The 26986-nt window shown below is 44.7% G+C and overlaps 1 protein-coding gene across 1 annotated transcript in view; it reads right to left on the minus strand.

The window, feature by feature from the left end:
- CCDC15 (coiled-coil domain containing 15) overlaps window positions 1-26986 on the minus strand; it is a 47071-nt gene that overhangs the window by 18906 nt on the left and 1179 nt on the right. Inside the window, exons 2-9 of the mRNA XM_056544182.1 lie at window positions 23761-23910; window positions 22131-22346; window positions 18265-18375; window positions 14756-14914; window positions 13481-13600; window positions 4091-4194; window positions 2158-2316; window positions 81-229 (exon numbers count right to left, since the gene is read on the minus strand). Of these exons, the coding sequence (XP_056400157.1) occupies window positions 81-229; window positions 2158-2316; window positions 4091-4194; window positions 13481-13600; window positions 14756-14914; window positions 18265-18375; window positions 22131-22346; window positions 23761-23910 (1168 nt within the window). The remainder of the gene's footprint in view (window positions 1-80; window positions 230-2157; window positions 2317-4090; window positions 4195-13480; window positions 13601-14755; window positions 14915-18264; window positions 18376-22130; window positions 22347-23760; window positions 23911-26986) is intronic.

Here is a 26986-nt window from a genome sequence, read left to right on the forward strand (position 1 = left end):
AAAAGAGCAACTCAACTTCAGCAGCTCATAAGTACTGAAAGGATTAAGATTTTAAATTTCAATGCCCTCCTTTGCCGTACCTTTGGGGTTCTGGTAGAAGATACAGTTATTTGCACAGGTGTCTGGATGGGAGTCCCAGAAATCTGAACCACAGCAGCACAGAGGAGGCAATTCAATGTTATGCAACAACAGCTTGTCTTTCATCTGGGCCCGTAAAGCTTCTACATACCTGGAAAAGGAGGTATAAAGAGAGAGAACAATATAAACAACAATGACAACAATCACTACAGACCAGTAAACCATATACTGCTGGAGTACATGACAGTAACCAGCTGCAACTACATAAAGCACCTAAGCCTGGGGGAGCAAATTGAGAGACACAAGCCAGGCAAGAAAGGGCACATGGGGGGGGTGATGACATAGCATTAGGGGTGATGAAACAGGACAGGGGGATAGCAGCCATATTTGAAATGATGATACTGGTATCATGTCATGCATCATAAGTAGAGATGAGCGAACTTACAGTTAATTCGATTCGTCACGAACTTCTCGGCTCTGCAGTTGATGTCTTATCCTGCATAAATGAGTTCAGCTTTCTGGTGCTCCGGTGGGCTGGAAAAGGTGGATACAGTCCTAGGAAAGAGTCTCCTAGGACTGTATCCACCTTTTCCAGCCCACGGGAGCACCGGAAAGCTGAACTAATTTATGCAGGATAAGTCACAAACTGCCGAGCCGAGAAGTTTGTGACGAATCGAATTTACTGTAAGTTCGCTCATCTCTAATCATAAGTGTTCAACATGATACATGAAACTGGCAGTACAAAGAAAAGAGTGTCACAAAACTAGTGTGCACATCTAAAATAAAAATGGTGTCAACTAACATGAACAATGACCCTTACAACCAAGCGTTGCAGTGTCCAAGGATATCCAATGGACAATCAGGTGAATATAAAAGTGAACCGGTCATTAGCAAAAACTTTTTATATAATGTAGATAATACCATTATATGTATATTGGTAATATAAATTGGTGTGCGCACAAAAAATAAAATAAACCAATAGGGTGAGTGCTGAAAAAGTCAGCATGAATCCACCTAACTCAGTATTTCCCAACCAGTGTGCCTTCAGCTGTTGCAAAACTACAACTCCCAGCATGCCCGGACAGCCGAAGGCTGTCCGGGCATGCTGGGAGTTGTAGTTTTTCAACAGCTGGAGGCAGACTGGTGGGGAAACATTGCACTAAAGGGAACGAATCATCAGATTTTACCCTATATAACGCTTGGCAAAGGGGGTGTCGCTGCCGGCCAAGTAACGGGTGTAGGTAAGGGGAGCTCCCCGCCCAGGGGACTACTTGCGGGGCCAGCGGGGACTAGTTTATAATTTCATATCTTCACCATCCCTGGGGGCAGGAACGTCCCCCAGTGATTGTGAGGATAAAGATTTTACCCTATATAACGCTTTGCCAAGCATTATATAGGGTAAAATCTGATGATTGGTTCCCTGTAATGCAATGTTTTCCAACCAGGGTGCCTCCAGCTGTTGCAAAACTACAACTCCGACCATGCTGGGAGTTGTAGATTTGCAACAGCTGGAGGCACACTGGTTGGGAAACACTGGCCGAATTGCTCAGCTGACCCAGTCCATATAGCAGTGATATCCAACCAGTGGCTCTCCAGCTGTTGCAAAACTACAATTTCCAGTATCTGGGCATGCTGGGAGTTGTTATGAAACAGCTGGAGAGCCACAAGTTGGAGATCACTGCAAATAGGAACCAATGGAGATGCTACAATGCCTTCGCCTCTTTGAGTGCTCCCAAGTCCAATGCTGCCGTTTCAATGTCAGGAATATGGAAAGGAGGAAGAGGCAGTTTCCACAAACGCTCCGATTTACATGTTCTTATGAGCAATAAAGTGGAAAAAGCTCTTTGAGGATGTAAATTTCCGCTTACTGCTCCACACCCAATCATTAGTCATTACTTCTGTATCGTATTTATCAACCACAAACAATATCCCAAATACCAGGTCAGGCAGCACACGGGGAGGAACTTACTAGATGGGTACCTGTGCTTGGCGTTTACCATAAACATAGACCAAATCACCATTGGCAGCAGCCGCCCAGTATGGACGGCTTCATCACTTTCTTACCACGCTAGCATTTACCGATTGGATTTTTTGGCTTTCTGAGCCTTCTCCTTTTCTTCTGTCGCCTCTTTCTCTGTATCCTCCAGCTCACAAACCTGTCTAAGGATACTGGGGCGAGAAGACAAGCGCAATTGTTGTTCCTCCATTAGACGTTCAGCTTCCCGTTCCCTCTTAATTCTGAGCATAGAAGAGATTACAATGAGAATCCAAGACCTCTACATAATACAAGAAATCTAAATCTGTGATGCAGTCGTTGTTGTTGTCTTGTAGACGCAACTTTAAAGCCACACGTCTGCTTTATTAGAAGCAGATTAGAGATGAGCGAACTTACAGTAAATTCGACTCGTCACGAACTTCTCGGCTCGGCAGTTGATGACTTTTCCTGCGTAAATTAGTTCAGCTTTCAGGTGCTCCGGTGGGCTGGAAAAGGTGGATACGGTCCTAGGAGACTCTTTCCTAGGAATGTATCCACCTTTTCCAGACCACCGGGGCACCTGAAGGCTGAAATAATTTACGCAGGATAAGTCATCAACTGCCGAGCCGAGAAGTTCGTGACAAATCGAATTTACTGTAAGTTCGCTCATCTCTAAAGCAGATCCTACAATGTACTCTGCTTCATATGCCAGGACGACAGCGGAATGGACTTTAAAGATCACCAGACTAAACTTAATATATTGTTCCTTACGTAATTATAAGACACTTTGCTATTTACTTGCTGTTAAAATTCTCAACCTTTATATGTTTTCAATGTGATTAAAAAAATGGCCACTAGGTGGCTCTGTTCTGTTCCCTGCTGCAAGTCAAAACAGTTTGGTCTTTTCCCGGCCTGGCAGGAGACCAAACTCAGGAAGGGTGTGCGGGGCATGGCGAGGTACAGCTCTCACAGGCTTCAATGATGTCATGCCTGCTGGAGAACGCCCACTTTCTCCTGCCGGGAGCTCACACAATGTGAGCAAGGGGAAAGCTATGATACATAGATTTTTAAAGATTACATTTTTTTAAGGGCAGGAGGGGTGTTAGGAGTAGTTAGGGAACATTATCGGAGTTAGTTTAGAAAATATAGTTTAAAGACGGGTACTCTTTAATAATGTCAACCTGTGTGACTCAAATGTGCTCGGAGCAGTTGTCAGGGTCATAATTACTAGAGGCTGAATAGGTCCCCAAAATAAATTCCAAACCTAGACTCTAGACTCCAAAAACAACTCAGTAGTTTTGCCACAGCTAGAGGCACACGGTTTGGGAAACGATATACTAGAGCTTAGAGGCAGATCCCCAATGTAATACAGAACATTACATATAAAATACATAGAAAAATCTGTGCTCCATGCACTGTCCAAATAGGAAGAAGATTCATTTTTGCATTATATATATATATATATATATATATAATGAAAAGTAGTTGTGGCTGATTAAGGGGAGCGTGGCACCTATACAAACCTTGTGGCATCTTTATTTCCTACCAGGCCCCGCTCTGTAAATCAGCATTTCCCAACCAGGGTGCCTACAGCTGTTGCAAAACTACAACTCCCAGCATGTCCGGACAGCCAAAGGCTGTCCGGGCATGCTGGGAGTTGTAGTTTTGCAACAGCTGGGGGCACACTGTTTGGGAAACACTGAGTTAGGTGGATTCATGCTGACTTTTTCAGCACTCACCCTATTGTTTGGTTGGGAAACACTGCTGTACATAGTCGGTATTGGCTGCACCAGGTATTACACCTCGTCCCATTGAAGTGAATGGTACAGGTACAGCTGATGCCCTCTGTACAGCAGAGTGCCTGGTGGGAAATCAAAAGGCTCCAGTCCTCCCCACTCATTACTTAGTCAATTCGTGGGAGTAGGGTGGGACCCTCATCGATCTGTTACTGATGGCTAAGCCATCAATATAAAAGTCTCAGAAAACACCCATTATGTCAGTCCCGGGTTGGTATGTGTGGGTCATGTCGCTCCTTACTTGGATATTTTTCTTTCATGCTCTTTCTGCCTCCGTGTTTCTTTCACCTGCTCCCGCTCTATGTTCATGAAAAGTCTTCTGTACATGAGGTACTGGTTTTGCCTCTAGGAAATAAAATTAGTTGTGGGTTAAGGACAAAGAACAAAAATCACGGTTTGCGAATGGGAACAGTCATGTTGACAGCTACCCAAAACCCACTTCTGACTAAGGCTTGGTTCACACTACGTTCCGGTCTCCGTTAATCGAACCCATCAGCATCCTGCTGAAAACAGGATACCAATGTACAGTGATCCCTCAACTTACAATGGCCTCAACATACAGTGATCTTTTCTGGACCATTGTAACTTGAAACCAGACTCAACATACAATGTACGGACAGTGCAGATCTGCGAAACGTGTCAATGGCTGGAAGAACCGACCAATCAGAATGGGCATTCACTGGTAAAAACCCTGTATTACTGAAGTGCATGCGCTGACTGGTGTCTGGTAGCGCCCACTACAGTACAGGGAGGTATTACATGTTCTGTACTACTCTTTACCTGTATTACTGAAGTGCATGCACTGACTGGTGTCTGGTAGCGCCCCCTACAGTACAGGGAGGTATTACATGTTCTGTACTCTTTACCTGTGCCCGGGTTAGCTGCTCCTTTGGACACCAGGTGAGGGCGGCTCCATGTTACTTTTTTTAAGACACTGTGCACTGTACAGGACCCTGAAGAAGCTCCTGTCCTCTACATAGACAGTGATTACAGCTCCCAGCAGATCTTTATTACTTTTATATGTAAGGATTTGCTTTATCTATATTAGTTATCTACTTATTTTTCTTTAATCATCACTTTTTCCTATTTTTGGATGACATTTTGATGGCTTCAGAACCAATTACCAGGTTTCCATAGAGTTATGGTCTCAACATACAATGGTTTCAACATAAAACGGTTTCAACATGCGATGGTCATCCTGGAACCAATTAATAATTGTAACTTGAGGGACCACTGTATACTGTTAACGGGATAAGCGGACCCTATTCACTTCTATGGACGAACAGATAAAAGCAAAATAGAGAAAGCGGCTGCAGAAACATAACAGGTTGAAATGATCAAATCTGACCAATCTGTTTATTGAAAACTTACTGTTATGGGTATTACCTTTGTAGGTTTGCTTTGACAGCTATGGGGCAACGGTGGTTACAAGACCAACAGACAGAATGTCCTATATTGGCCAATGTTTACAACTTCTATTTACCTTGTGAAAGGTTATCAATACAAGTGTGGGGCCCAGACATTACACGGATCATGTGATGAAAAAAAAAAGGTATCAATTGGGGCTGAGAGAGGAAGGAATCAATAATAATAATAATAATAATAAGTCCCAGGGCACACAGCAAGGTCCATACAGGCACAGAGAGAGAGTCTGGAGAGGAAAAACGTGACCGGCTGCACAAAGCCCTGAGCTCATCCACACCAAACACCTCTGGGATCATGGGGATTAGGAGCCCGGCCTTCTCCTCCAATATCAGTGTCTGACCCTTTGGCTGTCCAGGCATGCTTGGAGTTGTAATTTTTGCAACAGCTGAAGGCACCCTGGTTGGGAGACACTGGTCTGACCTCACAAACGCCTTTCTGGATGAATGGGCAAAAATTCCAGCAGACACCCTGTAGATAGATCTCTACACAAAAGTCCCAAAAAAAAAAAAAAGACCACTCCACATCCAAAATAAGGGAAAAATGGGCACTGCCAGGGCCCAATGTAACAGGAGGATTATATTTATTTATGAAAAAATTTACAAATATTTCACTTACGAAACGACCAGGGAAAGGAAGTGGAGTGCCGGAGAGCAGAACAAGTAGGACCTTTTCTGGTCCCTGAAAAACCAATTTAAATGTGAAAAGGGTCCAATACTTTCCCCATAAAGTGGATGATCCTCTAATAAAACAAGTTTATATAATAAATACATTTTTAAAAAATGCGGTGGAGCTCCCAAGCACCAACATGTAAATCCATGGCAGGTAGAACAAATGCTCTGATGCATATTAGGAGTCTACATCACCATCCCTACCTGCCATTGACATTACAATTAGAACTGTGGAGCCCCCATGACATCTCCGGACAGTTAGGTGTTGGATAGTAACTTTCACCATTGTCCAGGAAAATATTTTTTATATATATCTCTCAACTGGCCCCAGAAAGTTAAACAGATTTGTAAATTACTTATATAAAAAAAAATCTTAATCCTTTCAGTACTTATGAGCTGCTGAAGTTGAGTTGTTCTTTTCTGTCTAAGTTCTCTCTGATGACACCTGTCTTGGGAACTGTCCAGAGTAGAAGCAAATCTGTTTAACTTTCTGGAGCCAGTTGATATATAAAAGGAGATTTTTATGCTTACCGTAAAATCTCTCTCGAAGGATCCATTGGGGGACACAGACCATGGGTATTTTCTCCCGTCTCTAGGAGGCTTGACACTATGGCAACAAGAAAAGTAGTCTCCTCCCAGAAGGGTATACCCGCCCACAGGCACCTGAGGTAATCAGTTTTAGTCCCAGAGCAATAGGAGAAGACAGGTCAGGAGAAAAAACACACAAACTGTCCGAGCAACCAGAAGAAAAGGAAACTGAACACTCCCTCTGACAGATAACTGAAATAGGAACACCAGAAAAAGGGCGGGAGCTGTGTCCCCCAATGGATCCTTCGAGAAAGAGATTTTACGGTGAGCATAAAAATCTCCTTTTCTCTATCGGCTCCATTGGGGGACACAGACCATGGGACGTACCAAAGCCGTCCCTTGGGTCGGTAAGGAAATCAGTCAGGTGGACGGCTGGACCACAGCTGTCTGCAACGCCTTACGGCCTAGAGGAGCATCAGCTGATGCAAAGGTATGGACCTCTTAGGACCTTGTGAAAGTGTGCAAAGACGACCATGTGGACGCTTTACAGAGCTGCGAGGCCGAAGCCACGAAGCGGAGTGCCCAGGATGCCCTGAAAAACGGGTGGAATGAGCCAAAACCCTGAAGGGTCAGATTTTCCCTTTGCAGCGGTAAGCGTCCGAAATAGCAGACCACCGAAAAAATGGTGGCCGTAGAAGCAGGTTGTCTTGTATGACGATCTTCCGGAAAAACAAAAAAGGGAGTCACACTGCCGAAAGGGAAGAGTGACTGAGAGACAAGTCCGAACAGCCCCCACCACAACCAAGAGGTGGAGCAAACGCTCCCAGGGATGAGAAGGGTCCGGACAAAAGAACGGTAGGACGATGTCCTCATTGAGATGAAAAAAAAATAAATAAATAAATCTAAACCATCTCAGGTAAGAAGGACGAACCTGGACGGAAAACAACTTGTCCTGGTATACAACCAGGAAGGGAGAACGGCAGGAGAAAGCTGCCAGCTCTGACCCCTCCTAACAGAGGTAAGAGCAATAAGGAACGCCACCTACCGGGGAAGGAGGCGGAGAGAAATGTCCCTGAGGGGCTCAAAAGGGGCGCCTTGCAGGACATCTAAGACCAAGTGCAAGTCCCAAGGGAAAAAAGGGACTGATAAGGAGGGGCAGCATGTGCCACTCCCTGAACTAGGTTCGGACATGATAATTGAACGCCAGAGGATGTTGAAAAAGAATGGAAACGGACGAACTTTTGACCCCTAAGGGAGCTGAAAGCCAACCACGACCGGAGAAAAAGGCTGAGTTTCACACCAACAGAAATAAGACCGCCAGGTATGGTGGTAAATCTTTGCAGAGGAAGGCTTGTGAGCCCTCCGCCTGGTGCAAACCACTTGGGAAGAGTCCTCAGAACCGCTGTCTCAACCGATACTCCGTCAAAGGCAGAGACGGTAATAGGGGTGGGCATAGGAGACTTGATATAGGAGGTCTGGACAATAGGGAAGGCGCAGAGGTAAGTCGTTCGTTCAGGAGCCTGACCACGATGACGTATCATGCCCGTCGGGGCCAGTCTGGGCCACGAGAATGGCGGGAACGCCCCTGCTATGAGTTCCCTCAGGACCCCGAAAAGAGAGGAAGGGGAGGAAACAGATAAGGCAGGGCCAAGCCCGACCAAGAGAGAGGAACGCTTTGGTTGTGGCGGGACGTGCAGAGGTCCATGCCTGGAGCGCCCCAGAGGTTGCAGATCACTGCAAACACCTCCGGATGTAGGGACCACTCGCCTTGAAAGGCTGAGGACCAGCTGAGAAAGATCACATCCCAGAGACGCCCGGAATGAAAATTGATGAGATGGCTGGAAACCCGAGTTCCGCACAGAAGGGAATTTCCCAAGAAGCAAGCAAAGAAAGAACTGCCCTATGCCCCAACATGTTGAAGGGGAAAAAGGGCTTCTCGCGGGACCAAGGCCCCAGACCGACCGGTCCTTGAAAACACCTCCCCAGCCCGACAGACTGGCAGGGAGGGGCAGGAAGGAATGCCCCCAAAAAAGCCACCGGGCCGCCGAAGAACAAGAGAAATATTAATGGCGCCCGCCGGTGCCGAAAGTGAAAGCAAGATGGGCGCAAAGTGCGCCCGCAGAGAATAAAAAGTTGCGGCGCAGCTGCCGAAGGGAGCCGCATTAATAACAGTGTCCCACACACAAGTGTGCAATAAACTGTGCCCCACACATAAGTGGCCAGTGAGATAAACTGTACCCCACACCTTTCACTGGTCACCCCAGTAATAAAGAATAACCCCTGTCCAGCCAACCCCTCAGTAAAAGTGGCCAAAAACTGAGGATCTCCAGAGGTTGCAAATCCACACCTGAGGAAAAAAGGGGGAAAAATACTCACCTCAGTCAGAAGAACTTACCTCATGAAGTCTTTCTATGAAGTCTTCAGTCAGCATTGTCACCTGCAGTATGCCGAGCTCATAGCGAGGCGAGCAGGGAGGTAGGGGGACCCGAACCCATGAGGTACAACCCCAGGCGCTGACCGTTGGCGAGAGGGGGTTAACAGTACATCCAAGATGTCTGCCCCCTCAATCGCAATGGGGAAACAGTGAGCCGCAGTTCCTGAGTCCCCACCTGAAAACAGGAAAGAAAATAGAATAAAAAACTAACACATCCCTAAATCTAGGAAAATAATAAAAACACAAGACCTGGTCTGGAGAGCACTCCAGACCAGTGTCTACCTCCTTAGACACTAAGCTAAAACTGATTACCTCAGGTGCCTGTGGGTGGGTATACCCTGCTGGGAGGAGCCGACTTTTCTTGCTGCTATAGTGTCAACCCTCCTAGAGACAGCAGCATACACCCATGGTCTGTGTCCCCCAATGGAGCAGATCGAGAAAAAAAGTTTTTTTCCTGGAATACTCCTTTAACCCCTTAAAATCCACTTTAATCAGGGAGAAGGCAGACATTCTCCTTCCTAAATTAAGGATGCTTTCCCCAGTGTGGCCAGTAGCAGTTATAGTGGTTAGTAAGTCTCACTAACACTACTGTGTCTAGAAATCCAAGGTAGGTTGTTGGTTAAAGTGTACCTGTCATCAACAAAAACTTTTTATATAATGTAGATACAGAGGTGTGGAAATTTAATTTAAAAAAAATATAAATAAAAAAATACTTGTCCGCAGGACTAAAACGGAGCAAAATCTACTTGTCCCTTATGACCATCCACTTGTCCAAGCCAATTTTCGCTTTTACACTCATTTTTTTCCTCCTCGCCCTATAATAGCCATAACTACCTACTATAATGATAACTTTGAATTTTTCAATAGCATTCTCTGAACCCCCCCCCCCAAAAAAAAAAAAAATATTATACATATATATTTTTTTTTTTTTTTATTCGGTGAAGTGAAATTGAAATAGTAGAAGAATTTAGCAAAGATGGTGGTTTTCTTTCCTACACCATTTACCTTGTGGTTGAGCTAACATGTTTTGATACTTTAGACCGGCCTGATTACAGCAATACCAGATTTGTATAGTTTCTGTCATGTTTTACTAATTACATTTTTTTTTCCCCCTGCACACCAGGCTGTATGAGGGCTCATTTTTTGGACCATAATCTGCTTTTTGTGTCGGTACCATTTTGGTATTGATCTGACTTTTTAATCGCTTTTTAACTTTTTTTTCTGGGATATTATAAAAATTGCAATTCTGTGGTTTTTACATTTACGTCATTTACCGTATGGGATACATAATGTTATATTTTAAGAGTTCGTACAATTACACACGCAGCGATACTATTTATTATGTTTACATGTTTTTATATGGAAGAAGGGGGTGATTTGAACTTATATTGAACTTATAACATGGAAGGGGTTAATGTGTGTCTTTAAAAGTTTTATTAAAACGTTTTTGTATCCCCCCCCCCCCCCACTTTATTAGAGACTTTTAGGAGGAACCATTAGATTCCTCATACAGAGCAATAGAGGAAGCAGAGGTAAGCCCTCCGGCTACCTCTATAGTGGATCGGGCCCCGTGTCCGTCCGTTTCCCCCCCCCCCCCCCCCCCGCATTTTTTCACCTAAAAATATACACAATTTTTAACCAATGTATATTACAAATCTACATATAATGGTATTATCTACATTATATAAAAGGCTTTTATTGAAGACAGGTATACTTTAATGGTGTTTTCTGGCACTAGAAAAAGTTGTGCCCAGTCTCTTCCCAGTGATCAGAGCTTCCTGTAGAAATGCCCTCTAGCCTGCCACTAGCAGTTACCCACCTAAGTCAAGTATTGGCTAAGCCATTGTTTCCCAACCAGTGTGCCTCCAGCTGTGGCCAAACTACAACTCCCAGCATGCCCGTTGTAGTTTGGCCACAGCTGGAGGCACACTGGTTGGGAAACACTGGGCTTAACTGTCATCTCCTTGTGTCAAGACCAAATTCCTTCAGAATTTACAAAGAGACTCCACTCTATCACCCCAACAACTGTGGGCTTGCTCACATGCCAAAAAGCGAAAGACATTGGGAATTCTGATACATCTCTAAAAGGTTTTATGACAATTCAATGCCAAATGCACAGTGTACATCGACGTCTTTTCTCTGGTAAAGATTGACCTGCTGGCTGCCATCACCAGATAACATCAGGAAGTCATCCATATTACTTGTGCTGCCAGGATAATCACACACCTTTCCTATCTTTATGGCCTTTATCGCTACAAGAACACTGGGTGACTAACATGTGGGGCACAAATCAATCTGCAAGCAATAGAGATTAATGGGAAAAGGGTCAAATATTCTCACTCGGCTGGGAACATGAGCCAAGGTATCATCTGTCAACGAGAGGCGCTGCTCCCATTGGCTGAGGCTTGTGAAATGCTAAAAAGACATAATAAAAAGGCAGGATGATTGCAATGAAAATAGGGCAATCTCCTGCCTATCCAGAGAATCCCATATATTTGGTCCAATAGAATATTTTATTGTGTTTACCAGCATAACAAGAAATAACTGTACTATTTGAGTGCAAAGCTTTGCACACCAAAAAAAAAAAAAAATTAAAATTAAAATAAAAAATTGTAGTGGTAAATCTTTGCCAAAAATCCAGGTGAATTGGGGCAGATTTGCCACTGATGATTTTGTGTAAAAAGTGCTGCAGCATTACAGATTTATTTGGCTGCACCATTTAATATTATTTATTTTTAATATTATATACATATATACACACAGTGATCCCTCAACTTACAATGGCCTCAACATACAATGTATGTACAGTCCAGATCTGTGAAACATGCCAAGAACCGACCAATCAGAATGGGCATTCACTCGTAAAACCCCTGTATTACTAAAGTGCATGAACTCACTGGTGTCTGGAAGTGCCCCCTACAGCACAGGGAGGTATTACATGTTCTGTACTCTTTACCTGTACCAGGGTTAGCTGCTCCTTTGGACACCAGGTGAGGGCGGCTCCATTACTTTTTTAGGACACTGTGTACTGTACAGGACCCTGAAGAAGCTCCTGTCCTCTACATAGACAGTGATAACAGCTCCAGCAGATCTTTCTTACATATATATATATATATATATATATATATATATATATATATATATATATATATATATATATTAGTTATCTACTTGTTTTTCTTTAATACTCACTTTCTCCTATTTTTTTGGATGACATTTTGGTGGCTTCAGAACCAATTCCCAGGTTTCCATAGAGTTATGGTCGCAACATACAATGGTCGTCCTGGAACCGATTAATATTTTAACTTGAGGGACCACTGTAATATATATATATATATGTGATTATGCCAGTGGACAGAGGTAACCCTCCAGGGACAAGGATGATCCATCAATTATATCAGATCCCAATTAAGGCTGGGTTCACACCATGTTTTTGCAATACAGTTCCCGTATCAGGTTTTTGATTAAAAAAAAAAAATGGATTCCTCAAAACCTGACTAAACTGTATCAAAACATGTGTACAAATTTTAATCCATATACGGTTTGAAAAATGATGTCCGGTTGCATCAGTTTTTTTAAGAAAAAAAAAAAAAAAAAACACCCTTTAACTTCACTCCATTATAAATAAAGATTCACTTGTTTGACTGAAATTCCAAGAAAAAAAAATGCAGTCAAAAACCGTACAGTGAAAACCGTATGGAACCGTACGCACATACGGTTCCCATTGACCCTCATGTTAAAAAAAAATAAAACGTATACGTTTCAATACGGTTTTACACCCAGACCAAAAACTGTGGTAGGCTGAGGTTTTAGGTACGGGAAAAAAAAATGACAAAACCGTACAAGATGCAAAACGGACACAACCGGATGCATTTTTTGTCATACGGTCTTCAATGGAGAGTCAGTGCATACGGTTTTCAATACGGTTCCTTACGGTTTTCAAATTGAAAACGTGTACAGGAACTGTATTGCAAAAACGTGGTGTGAACCCAGCCTAAGAGAGACAGCGGGCATGAAGGGAACAAGGGCTGAACCTGGAATTATACCGGAATATCGGTATAAGTTATTGGCTAACGGCCTGAAAGGTGACAGATTATCGGTATCGGCCCTAAAAAAAAAAAAAAGAACAAAAAAAAAACCGAAATCGGTCGATCCCTAATTGCTATGACAGATGTTTTACTCTTGTGTAAGCCTATACGACATGTCACAGTCAGATACTGGAAGAAGTTTTTAGCTGTGCCCCAATTGGTTCCCTTTGAGAAGGATGTAAAAAGCTGGAGATTTTCAGGTGTACTATACATATTTCAGATAAACACACCTAAGTTTGCTTTGTGTACGAGGCTAAATAGCTTAGGAAAGTGTAAAGGGAACTGAATAGTTTTTAGCTACTTCGGTCATGCTAGCAGCATGGGGAGTAGCCAAACTCAGGATAAACAGGGCATTAATCACAATGGGTAATCCCGCAGGCCTCAGATGACCGCGGGATCTGAAACTCGGCCAGAGCTCAACCCTCAGAAGTCATCACAAATTACTGCAAAAAATAAACAATTAATTTCATATTAGACCCTTCACCCACTTGCTTTCGTTCCTCTTCTTCATCAACACCCGGGCGAAGTACAAGAGCTGCGCGGTAATCTGTGTTATAGACTGGCGCTGGCCCAGCGGGGTACGACTCCTTCATGAGGCGATTACACACCTGAAACAAAGAATAATCAGTAAATGTTAAACGCAGCATTGAAAACACTCGAGATTTATCAGACTTGGGTTATGTACATACAGTTTTTCAGGGGGTATTTTGAGGATAAAACATTCGTTTTATGCCCCAAAAGATGTGGTCTAATTTTTACCACTAAACTGCAAAAGGAAAACATCTGACAGGTTACATGTAATTGAATATTATGGCCTTAAAGGGGCCATCACTGCCCGTCCCCTTAATGCAAGTCTATGGCAGGGGGCATGACGACCGCCACGCCCCCTCCCATAGACTTGTATTGACGGGGGCGGGCCGTGACGTCACGAGGGGCGGAGCCGTGACGTAACGATGCTCCGGCCCCTGTATTGCCCGTCATTACGTGCAGAGCGATCTCGCTCTGCGCAGTAATGATAGCGCAGTGCTGCAGCAGTGATCCCCGGGGGTCTCCAGCAGCGGGACCCCGGCGATCTGACATCTTATCCCCTATCCTTTGGATAGGGGATAAGATGTCTAGGGGCGGAGTACCCCTTTAATTAAACAAGCCATGAAAGAAAAGATACAGCTGGGAGAATCACGCAGCAGCAAACTTCACTACCCTGCTTGGCAGTTCAGTTGGACTGAGCCGGATATTCTAGCATGCTGCAACATGCTTCTCTCAGTCATATCTATATCTCAGTGCTGAGACCCCAACGGACCAAAAAAATTTTTTACTTAGCATGTCAAAGTTTTTTGTTGTTATTTTTTATTTTTTTAAGGACAGGAACATCTTATAATTTGAGGCTCACTGTGTGAACATAGTTTTAGCCTATGTGGAGTTTTTTTGTTTGTTGACTGAGCTCTATGGTGTTGTCCGATGAAAACTCCAGAAACAACTAAATCTACACTAGAAGCGACATTATCGCTTTACCCATAACAACAGGGGAGTGAAATACTTCGGAGTATCTTACATAAAAAAGAAAAAAACTAAAAGTATCATACTAGAAAGAAAATTATGAACTGAAGAGAAAAGAAACAAAAACTCCCTCAGGATAAAATGTTAACTACAATTACAAATCACTATTTTATATGCCGACAGAGGGTCATGTATCACTTTCAATGCAAAAAAACAGCGGCAGCAGAACACCTTCCCTTAAAGATGTGCACAGACCCCGGACTCACATGTTTTCCAGATGGAAAGGAGTTCTCTTTCTCAATAAGCTGTCCTTGTGGTTTTAAGGATAGCTGCTCCACAGGGAGGTCATGGTGTCCCCATAGAGGTAGGTCATCCTCCCCTGCTTCCATGCTGTGCAACACTGGGGATCTGCGGGACACCGGATTCTGTGGTAACACAAGGGAATAACCTTAATATCTTCGTACAGCTCAGATCATTCAGTCACTGCCAGACAAAGCTATTAAAGAGGTATTCACATTACTAGACTAGGAGACAACTAGATGACTGATGGGGGAATCAGAATTTTTATAACGTAGCAATTTACAAATCTGTATAACATTCTGGCACAAGTTGATTTGAAAACATTTGTTTAAATAAAGGCTTCCCTCTAATCTCAGCAGAAGTTCAGTACTTTGTGTAACCCCTTCCTTAATGTGCTGTTGCTTTCCCTTCAGTTCCCATAGAACTAGGCAAAGCCATTGCATCAATATCCCCCTTCTTTGTTCACATGCAATCTATAGTAGTGTACTAACCCCTAGCACAGTACCAGCCTGTTCAGTCCAGTGCACTCTCAAGCACAAAGTCATGGAATAGCAGAGAGGAGTATGTGCTGGTACTGGCCATAAATTAATGGGAAACCAAGTACTTTTGTGAGTACTGCTACAAAATACATTTTTATAAAATTTTCAAATTTCCATCAAAGTGTTGGGGTCATCCCCTACAGTTTACTTTGGAATTTTGTAAAAAAACAAACAAAAAAAAAAAAAAACTATACTTACATGAAGGGGCAGAGTTCTGTGCCCCATTGGTTTAGTAATCAAGTATGTGTGAGATGGGGGGGGGGGTTCTCAATTTCAGGACCCTAACCGATGAAAACGTTTGACATGTTTGACATGTAAAATGATATGTATCCTTTAAATACTCAGAGTAAGCCAGCTATGTTTGTGCCCCCAGATGTAGCAATGGCAAAATACCGACCACAATGGTGCCTGCACCCCCAGTGTGCATTCCCTCCATTTTGTTATTCTTTCACTGTGGTTAGATTGTTTGTAATAGTGGCCTTAACCCCACATAAGTTCTAAGGCGATAGGGACATGTGGCTTTTCAGCTACATTATCTTATAGGACGATGATATGCCATATCTTCTGTAGATAAGATAACAAGTTCTTACTGTAATATCTATGTATGGTTATTTATACATTTCTATGTATTTGCTGTATGTAGTATATGACTACCGTTTGCTTTATGTTCAAGGCACTGTTTTTAACCCCTATTATTCTTATAAAAGCAGCTTAATGGCCATTATTGATTTCTGAGTTCTTGAGCCTATTTCCCCATAGGTTTAATTCTCCCCTGGACGATAATGACTACAGCATAATCTGCAAAGATGTAAAAGAACTGGTCAAAGGTGCAGATAAAGTCCTCACAGGTCACTTTATAAGCCAGAGAGGAAAAGGGGACTTCATTTTGTTATGTCCTAGCACAGTATTTCCCAAACAGGGTACCTCCAGCTGTTGCAAAACTACAACTCCCAGCATGCCCAGACAGCCAAAGGCTGTCTGGGCATGCTGGGAGTTGTAGTTTTCCAACAGCCAAGGGAACACTGGTTGGGAAACACTGTCCTTGCATGTCAGTAAGATATATCATGAGGTATCATCAGTGAGGCCCAGCGAGCTGAGCCTTTAATAGTAAAGCACCTCAACCCCTATAGCACTGGACAAGGATTTCTATATATTTAAATTGTGGTGGGTAACGTTATTGTACTGTTCATACATGAAAAAACAAATGTTGACTTAACTGACGCAACCAAACCCGCCATGTATGACCGCCTAAATAATAACCGTATAGAACTTTATTTGACAAGTCTACAGAGATAACTAGTCATAATTGTAATGTATGAAATACAGAGCCCCATCTCGTTTCCTATTCAGTGCCATATCGTGTACCATTATTTTTAGATCTATGCATTTTTAAAGTACAGTGACCCCCCCCGACCTACGATGGCCCGGATATATGATAATTTCAACAAACGATCCCTCTCAGAGGCCATCGCATGTTGAAGGCAGCATCAACATACGATGCTTTTGTATGTCGGGGCCAACGCATAAACGGCTATCCGGCAGCGCAGACTGATTCAGCTGCCACCAGATAGCCGTTTACAGTGCCCCGTGTGGTCCTCTGACGATCACTTACCTGTCCTCGGGGTTGCGGCGCGTCCTCTGCGGGATCCCCTGCATCGTCGGCGCTCTCCATCGTCGTCATCACATCACTGCGCACGCCGTTCTGTCATCCAATAGGAGCGGTGTGCGTAACGACGTGATGGCAGCGACAGAGAGCGAGGATGCCGGGGAAGCAGAGGGCATGCCAGAGCGTCGGGGACACGGCGACAGCGGTGGAGGGCGACATCCAGGGCAGCGGTGACAGTCCGGAGTGGCGGGGACACGAGAGTATAACCTCCAATACCATTGGTCTTCAACCTGCGGACCTCCAGATGTTGCAAAACTACAACTCCCAGCATGGCCGGACAGCTGTTGGCTGTCCGGGCATGCTGGGTGTTGTAGTTTTGCAACATCTGGAGGTCCGCAGGTTGTAGACCACTGTCCTATACTTTACATTGCACGGATCCCTCAACATGCGATGGTTTCAACAAACGATGGTCCATTTGGAACGGATTACCATCGTATGTTGAGGGACCACTTTGTATATCCAATTAAAAATTTCAGTTTTTACTTAAAGATGTCCAGCGGTAAGAAACTTATTCTGCGGATAGGGGATAAGTGTCTTATCATGGAGGGGGGGGGGGGGGTTCTGACCACTGGAACCCCCATACAATCTCCAGTACTGGGCCACAGTGTTTTTACCCAGAACGTCAGCTGGTCGAAACACGCCCCCGCCATACATCTGTATGGGAGAGGCGGAAACACACAAATGCTGTGACTCCGCCTCTCCCATAGAGATTAATGGAGGGGGGGGGGGTGTTTGGACCAGCTGATGTGCTGTGTGGGAAACGTCACACACAGAAGTAGAGTCAGGGCCCATACGGGAGATCGCATGGGGTCCTAGCAAATAGGGGAGAAGTTCTTAGCGCTGGACATCGGTTTGTATCAATGTGAATGTCTTTGTAGATTTGACTATATTGGATAGGTCTACTAAGATACTCTTTCCAGAGCGAATAAACCTTACAGCTATCTGACACTTGGAATATATACAAAAAAAACAAGACCCTGGCTCACCTTGTGTAATGAAGTTCATCTCTTATCTTATAATATTATATGAAAGCCAAATCCCTAAATTTTTATTGCAGGCTAAAAAAGCCAGCGATGGTTTTGCAACATACAATTACAAGAATAAAGATTTACAATCCGGACGCCGAGGCATCAATGATCGGTTTTTGGTTTAGATATTCCATCCTCCTTGTAGCTCAGACCTATACAAGTAGCAGTTTGCAGTCGGTAATATCGCTGCCCTTTGGAATGGTATAAAATGGAATGGCCATAAATGAAAATTGCTGACTCACGTCTCTGGTGGGAGAAACCTTCCAGATACCACCAGGCAGGGTTAACTCCTCAGCCTCCACTGTCTTCAGAGCCGCCAGCCTTCCGCGCACCTGCCGCATTGTATTCTTGAGCTGCCGGAAAGCAGAAAGGATGTTTAAAGTGGTTCTCCACCATAAGGTGATTTTAGCACTTACCTGGCAGACAGTAACGGACATGCTTAGGAAGGATCTGCGCTTGGGCTAAATGGCTATGCTGTGAGATTACCATAATACTGTGGCTAGCTTTTTGTGAACTGCTATTTCCTGTTTGAGTTTTCTTCTTTTGCCTACAAATCCCATAATTCCATTTTCCTCCCTCCCACACATCAGCCACCCCACCCATTAAAACATAAATGAGCTGCATCCATTCAAAAGACCTGTGGTTTTCAATCAGGGTGCCTACAGCTGTTGCATTAGTTGCAGATTGATCTCTCTCCCACCAAGCGATCGCTCCACCCATTGAAGCAGACAGGCTCCCTGTCATCAGCTGACTAGGGAGTCAGGTCTCGGCCGCATTGCAACCTGGGAAAAATCTGAGACAACAGTCATTTTGTACACTTTTAAAAATAAATATTGGGGAGAAAAATCACAGAAGAATTGTGAGAAAACCGTCACACACAGGTACAGACACTATATTATGAACTACACTAACTTTACAGCCCCTGTAGCATAGTCAAATAAAAAGAACATGGATCATAACTAAAAGCTTTTAATGAGGTTGTCAGGCAGCACGTCCATAGCAACCAGTATAGTATTATTCAGGTTGTCAAGCTGAAGCTGTCATGTTACACTCATGGCTGTCGAGAAGGCTTTGCACGAATTAAACTGGTTAGAATGTATTGTCTTTTCAAACGATAGGTGATAAATATGAGATTGGTGGTTTTCGGCCACTGGAACAAATATGGGGTCCGAGCGGTCCAACACCCACTAGTCATATGTTACCACCAGAGATAAAATGCTGCTATTGTTACCTTTTTAAAAAGGTGTATCAGTACCATAATAGGGTTATCCCCCCAAAAAAATAAAAAAAATAAAAAAACGTATCAACAGCAGGGGATGGGTGATAAGAATCTGATTGGTGGATATTTGACTACAAAGGTCATATGGAGGCCCCACAATGTTCCTCAAGGGAGTAGAACAGTGAAGAATGTATGCTGTCACCCCATTCACCCGCTATGAGTCCTGCACTCGGCTATTTTCGGAAGTTCCATAGCGAGTAAACTGATTATCAGCTTTTACACTCAAGGAACAAAAGACCTCTGTTAGGCCCCTTTCAAATTGCCGGTATGCTCCGGTAAATTCGGCCGTCAAACTCTTCCTTTTTTTTTTTTTTTTTCTTTTTTTTTTTTTTTTTTTGCAGTTTGCCGGAGCATACCAGCAAATAACGGGTCCGGATAGACGCCATTGTATCCTATAGCAGCCGTTCTTTTTGGAGAGAAAAAAAAAAAAAAAAAAAAGGAGAAAAAGACGGTGCAAGCACTATTTTTTCTCTGGCTTTTCTCGATCCTAAAATAACGGGCTTCACACTGCTGGAGACAGTCGGCAGTGTGAATGTAGCCTTATGAGCAGTGGGGGTCCCAGTGGTCAAACTCCTACCGATCAAAAGGTTATCACCTTTTTTTTCCCTGCGTAGATGATAAGTTATTATCTTGGGATAACTATTAAAGGGGGTACTCCAGTGCTTAGACATCTTATCCCCTATCCAAAGGATAGGGGATAAGATGCCTGATCGAGGGAGTCCCACACGCTCCGGGGACTGATTACAAACGGGGTGCTGCGTGCAAGATCACGGGGGTCCCCAGCGATGGGACTCCCTCGATCAGGCATCTTATCCCCTATCCTTTGGATAGGGGATAAGATGTCTAAGCACCGGAGTACCCCTTTAAAAAGGTACTCATACATCTATAAAAGACACTGTAAGCAGCATCTTAAAACGACAAAGCACACAATCCTTCCTTCCTAATCCGTACATCTGCCATTTTGGGGGAGGACAGTCATGATATCCCCATACACCAGTTTTTCCTAACCAGTGTGCCTCCAGCTGTTGAAAAACTACAATTCCCAGCATGCCCGGACAGCCTTTGGCTGTCCGGGCATGCTGGGAGTTGTAGTTTTGCAACAGCTGGAGGCACAATGGTTGGGAAAAACTGCCATACAGAATAGATAACTACACATTCCTGCTAAAATCAGGATCTTAAAACGATGTTCTGCTAGAGTTCACCCTCTGGTCCTTCCTATGGTACATGACCACAGAAAGCACCAATTCTGCACCCATGTGGCACAATAGCAACCCAATGGTATAACACAACAGGAAGGGTCATAGAGCGAAGCACAAACATGGGTGTTGTGTGTAGAGCCATCCTAAGTCTACATCATCTCAGATGTGAAGTTTACAGAACAAACACGTTCCATTAATACAGTATACACAACAGACAACAGATCAGTAATAATAGACAGACGCTGCCTCATAAACAGACAACTTTATGATAAAAGGTAAAACTATTAGGGTAGTAAAATGGGGTGGGGGGGGGCGCTTTTTGCTGGTTCTTAAAGCAAAAGAGTCATCATAAAATGACCTAGTATTATTAAAACAAGTTTTTACGTTAACCATCGTTTTTGCTGATGTTCTTGTCTGTGTTCCATTCTGTCCAGGAATGCAGTAAAAGGAGACATCAGTGTCGTGTATAGCTAACAAGGGTGCACACAATAGTGGCTGCTCACAGATTAGCCTCCCCCTCCCTGTAGAAGTATCTCTGCAAAGGTGCCCAGTTAGGTTCCTAATTTAGAGTTCACATTGAGTAACGCGAATGGAATCTCCGCTTGCAGAATTCCGTGAGCAGAGATTCAATCTGGCAGCCTCCACCGAAATACTTTGGCGGAAGGACTGCAAGGCCCTGTGCCGTTACCACTGATGGCAATGCAGGGCTTGCGGACTTCCGTGCAAAGAATGAACATGCTCTTGCTTTGCGCTGATCAATTTCAGCAACGGAATGGTCCGGCGCTACCCAATTCATGTAGTTTTTCTAATACCGCTCTACTTTTAAGTCAAATTTTATTGAACAAAATTAGTATATTTTAAATTGTCCTATTCTGAACCCTATAACTTTTAAATTTTTCTGTTTATGGGAGATGTATAGGGCTAAATTTTTGCGCCGTGATCTGTAGTCTTTATCGGTACCATTTTTTTTTATGCTTTTAATAAAATTTTTCTCTGATACAAAATGTGAAAATGATTAAAAAATATATATTTTTGGGATTTTGCAGTTTTTTTTTACATTTACGAAATGCAAAGTATGGGATCATTAATATAATGTTCTTATAGATCGGACATTTCTGCACCCAGCGAAACCAAGTATGTTGATTTATTTTAATAATTTACTCGTTTTGCAATGCCGTGGGTGATGAGATCAGCTACCAGAGCCGCTGCATTGCCACAGATGCCATGATCATTATTGGTCACGGCATCTGAGGGGTTAATGGCAGACATCAGCGCGACCACTGATAGCAGCCGGGACCCTGGTCTACAATGCAAGTACATCTCCTGCATCACAGCTGAGGCGGGACTCAGGTGCCATGGGTGTACCTGTACGCCCTGCGTTCTCTAGGGGAAATTATCGGCCAGAAATTCCCTTAGCCTATTTGACTGATAATTTTCAGCGGCAGTTTGTTACAAATGTGCTTTAAAAAAGTTGTGTACATTCACCCCCCAAGTGTTTATACAGCAGTGAAAGGTGAGAGGCTTGGCATTAAATGACCAATCATAATCAAATATCAAGGACACCCCAACATTAAAGTGATGTTCACACCATAGCAGCCGCTCACAGAGCGCTGTCATATAAGACACTTACTACTTTCGCATGCTGTAAGAATAATTTATTTCCATTTTTATCTCCTTCCTCGAGATCTTCATCAGAGTCATCAAAAATCTTTTGAGCAGACACCCAGTGCTTGCGAGGGCTGCAGATGGCGACTTGTTTATTGCGATAAGAGCAGGTGTTTCTCTTTGGTGTAAAGGGCATGGCGGCATCTGAGGACTGCTTGACAATAACCCCCTCCCTTGTGACCTAGAAGACAGGTTGGAACATAGTAAATAAGACCGTGTATAAAATCAATGACAACGACTGTGATGCACATGGCGGCTGCCCTGACGAATGTAAATGTAACATGACAGGTGGATTTTAAATCTTCACCAAGAAGGCTCACCCTGCCTGCATATAAACAACGTATTGGTTTACTACTTGGCTAGATGTTTGTGTGTCCCTAGGGATGCAAGGCCACAACACGGTGCCATCCAGTCACATTGGTATATCATTAATATTAGTGTAACAACTCATGGCATACAACAGTAACCACACAAGATCAGTGCCTGTCCATTAAGGAGGTAACCACTTGTAATAAACAAATGTCCAATTAGACCCAAAACAAGGGATTACAGTGATCCCTCAACTTACAATGGCCTCAACATACAATAGTTTCAGCATACAATGGTCCATTCTGGACCATCGTAACTTGAAACCAGACTCAACATACAATAATACACAGTGTGAAAAATATCAATGGCTGGAAGAATAGACAAATCAGAATGGAATGGACATTCACTGGTTAAACCCCTGTATTACTGAGGTGCATCTACTGACTGGCTGTCTGGTAGCGCCCCCTACAGTACAGGGGAGGTATTACATGTTCTGTACTCTTTACCTGTACCTGGGTTACCTGCCCCTTTGGACACCAGGTGAGACGACTCCATGTTACTTTTTTAGGACATTGCGTGTGCTGTACAGGACCCCGAAGAAGCTCCTGTCCTCTACATAGACCAGTGTTTCCCAAGCAGGGTGCCCCCAGCTGTGGCAAAACTACAACTCCCAGCATGCTGGAAGTTGCAGTTTTGCAACAGCTGGAGGCTCCCTGCTTAGGAAACACTGACAAACAGTGATTTACAGCTCCCAGCAGATCTTTCTTACTTTTATATGTAAGGATTTGCTTTATCTGTATTACGGTAGTTATCTACTTATTTTTGTTTAATCCTCACTTTTTCCTATTTTTGGAATGACATTTTGGTGCCTTTAGAACCAATTACCAGGTTTCCATAGAGTTCTGGTCTCAGCATACAATGGTCTCAACATACAATGGTCGTCCTGGAACCAATTAATATTGTAACTTGAGGGACCACTGTACTGGTTTAAAAGTAATTCCTCATTAAAGGGAACCAGAGCAGGTCAAAGAAAAAAATGACTGTGGACCTACTGAATGCAGAGGCAGTGTGCATATTGGGACCAATGGTCTTCCCCCCACCGATCAGATACTTTTCACCTATTCTGTGGCTCTGCGACATGCTATAATCTTGGGATAACTCCATTAAATCGTGATTTTCTTTTAACAAGAAGATCTGTTAGGTCAGGCCTATACAACTACTGAGACCAATTCACACAAGTCAGGCGTGTAAGGATGAGGACAGCACAGCGTACGTAGGACTATTACCGCATCATAGGATTTCTGGAACTGATGGCTCCTGCACTGTTTGGCATGCTGATTAACCCTTCGCTTCACCTCCCCTTGAAAGCGAATCAGTCTCTGCTCCTTCTCCCTCTGATAATGATTCCACTGTTCTTCAATCTGCTCAGCAGGCACCTATAACAGGAGGGACATGACGTTAGAGAAGCGCATAATGGTTCAGTCCACAGCAATCACATCTATGTTTGTTTTATTTTTTTAGTTTAGCTTTACAAAAGAAATGTCATAGGTGCAAGGGGTAACATCACAATTATTTTATTTTTAGATTAGATTTCAAACACGAACGCCATAGTCTAGTACTAATCAGTAAATTACTGCAGGGATAATGTTCCACCTGTTCATGTAACTGGATACCATAACCGCTCTATACCAGAGCACAAGGACACATTAGGTATTATTATTTCTTCAATAAAAATGATCTGCAAACAGCACAAGGAATAAGGAAAATATTTTTCTGCCATCTAGTGGCTGCATCTAATGTTACATACAGGGGTTATTCCCGGAATGGCCCTTCAATATTAGGTTGGTGATGGGGCTGACTTAGGGCACCCCTGCCAAACTGCTAGAAGAGGCTATGGTGCTTGGGTGAGTTCTGTAGCTTCTTTAATGTCTACAGCTGCAATTTGGTTTGTACTTGTAAACTCTGTACTATTAGAAGCATTAGTACAAGGTACTGCAGCAATAAAGGGAACCTGTCAGGTCCATGGGGTCTCACACAACACCCCAGGACCTGACGGAACAGGAAAACATTGTTCCAATATGGACCTTATTAGCTATCCGAGATGCAACTGAGTGCAAAAATGTACCTTATTCGCGGCACCACTCAGTGTACCCCCTATTTCCACTCAGGCTTCATTGACAACCTGAGTTACTTAGATGCTATTAATCATTGGATTGGGATCCAAGGCAGTGTCAACCAGCATGCCTCTATTGGTTGCAAAACTACAACTCCCAGCATGCCTGGACAGCCTTTCACTGTCCCCCGGGCATGCTGGGAGATGTAGTATTGCAAAAACTGGAGGCACCCTGGTTTGGAAGGAAACTCATGATCTAAGAGGGGGGGGGGGGTAGTTGTCAGATATCGAAATCAGGGGAATCTCCATTAGAACAGGAGTCATTAAAAATGCGTATAGGTTGGAAATATGCTGCCTCTCAGAGATAGTCATTAAAGCAGTCATTTAGGGGTGAACAGTCGGACCACTAATAACACTGGGGTAGATAATAAACTAGTCCTATTTCTTAAGAATAGGACCTACCCATGATATGCGCAGGGCATTATATGGTTGACATGGCAACAGTGCCAGGCGACATTCAGCATCATCTCTCTATGCCCAGTGTCTGATCAGAAGGGAGACAGTAATTGGAGCGATTTTCTTAGACCAATTAGGATACCATCCTGGCTCACAAGGGCCCCCTGCATAATCACGCCTGTGCCATGTGACCAGGAGGCTGCAGTCATGTGATCAGTGGCATCAGGGGTGCAGTTTATTAAGTGGCCTCCCTTCACTTATTTTGCAACCTGTGCAGAGCAACAAGAGGTCTGACCCAATGACATGTCCCTTTTATGTAGATTTCTGTGATGTGGATACAGGGGGAGATTTATCAAATTTTGTGTAGGACAGGGCTTACTTTTGTTATGAATCTAGGAGCCAGCAAAAAAAAAATAATAATTCAGGAGCCAGTATGCTCAGTCACTGGTGTCCCCTCATCCCCCCCCCCCCCCCCGTGTCACAGTCACTAGTGTCCCCTCACTTCTCCCCGTGTCACAGTCACTAGTGTCCCCTCACCTCTCCCCGTGTCACAGTCACTAGTGTCACCCTCACCTCTCCCCCGTGTCACAGTCACTAGTGTCCCCCCTCATTTCTCCCCGTGTCACAGTCACTAGTGTCCCCCCTCACCTCTCCCCCGTGTCACAGTCACTAGTGTCCCCCCTCATTCTCCCCGTGTCACAGTCACTAGTGTCCCCCCTCACCTCCCCCCCGTGTCACAGTCACTAGTGTCCCCCCTCACCCCCCCCCCCCCCGTGTCAGTCACTAGTTTCCCCCCTCACCTCCCCCCCATGTCACAGTCACTAGTTTCCCCCCCCATGTCACAGTCACTAGTTTCCCCCTCACCTTCCCCCCCCCATGTCACAGTCACTAGTTTCCCCCCTCACCTCCCCCCCCCATGTCACAGTCACTAGTTTCCCCCCTCACCTCCCCCCCCCATGTCACAGTCACTAGTTTCCCCCCTCACCTCCCCCCCCCATGTCACAGTCACTAGTTTCCCCCCCTCACCTCCCCCCCCCCATGTCACAGTCACTAGTTTCCCCCCTCACCTCCCCCCCCCCATGTCACAGTCACTAGTTTCCCCCCTCACCTCCCCCCCCCCCATGTCACAGTCACTAGTTCCCCCCTCACCTCCCCCCCATGTCACAGTCACTAGTTTCCCCCCCCATGTCGCAGTCACTAGTTTCCCCCTCACCTCCCCCCCCATGTCACAGTCACTAGTGTCCCCCTCACCTCCCCCCCCGTGTCACAGTCACTAGTTTCCCCCCTCACCTCCCCCCCCCATGTCACAGTCACTAGTTTCCCCCCCCCATGTCACAGTCACTAGTTTCCCCCCTCACCTTCCCCCCCATGTCACAGTCACTAGTTTCCCCCCTCACCTCCCCCCCCGTGTCACAGTCACTAGTTTCCCCCTCACCTTCCCCCCCCATGTCACAGTCACTAGTTTCCCCCCTCACCTCCCCCCCCGTGTCACAGTCACTAGTTTCCCCCCTCACCTTCCCCCCCTGTCACAGGTCACTAGTTTCCCCCTCACCTCCCCCCCCCCATGTCACAGTCACTAGTTCCCCCCTCACCTCCCCCCCATGTCACAGTCACTAGTTTCCCCCCTCACCTCCCCCCCCCATGTCACAGTCACTAGTTTCCCCCCTCACCTCCCCCCCCCCATGTCACAGTCACTAGTTTCCCCCCTCACCTCCCCCCCCCATGTCACAGTCACTAGTTTCCCCCCCTCACCTCCCCCCCCCATGTCACAGTCACTAGTGTCCCCCCTCACCTCCCCCCCCCCATGTCACAGTCACTAGTTCCCCCTCACCTCCCCCCCCCCATGTCACAGTCACTAGTTTCCCCCTCACCTCCCCCCCCCCATGTCACAGTCACTAGTTTCCCCCCTCACCTCCCCCCCCCATGTCACAGTCACTAGTTTC

This window comes from Hyla sarda, chromosome 10 (assembly GCF_029499605.1).
Source record: "Hyla sarda isolate aHylSar1 chromosome 10, aHylSar1.hap1, whole genome shotgun sequence".
Classification (NCBI taxonomy): domain Eukaryota; kingdom Metazoa; phylum Chordata; class Amphibia; order Anura; family Hylidae; genus Hyla; species Hyla sarda.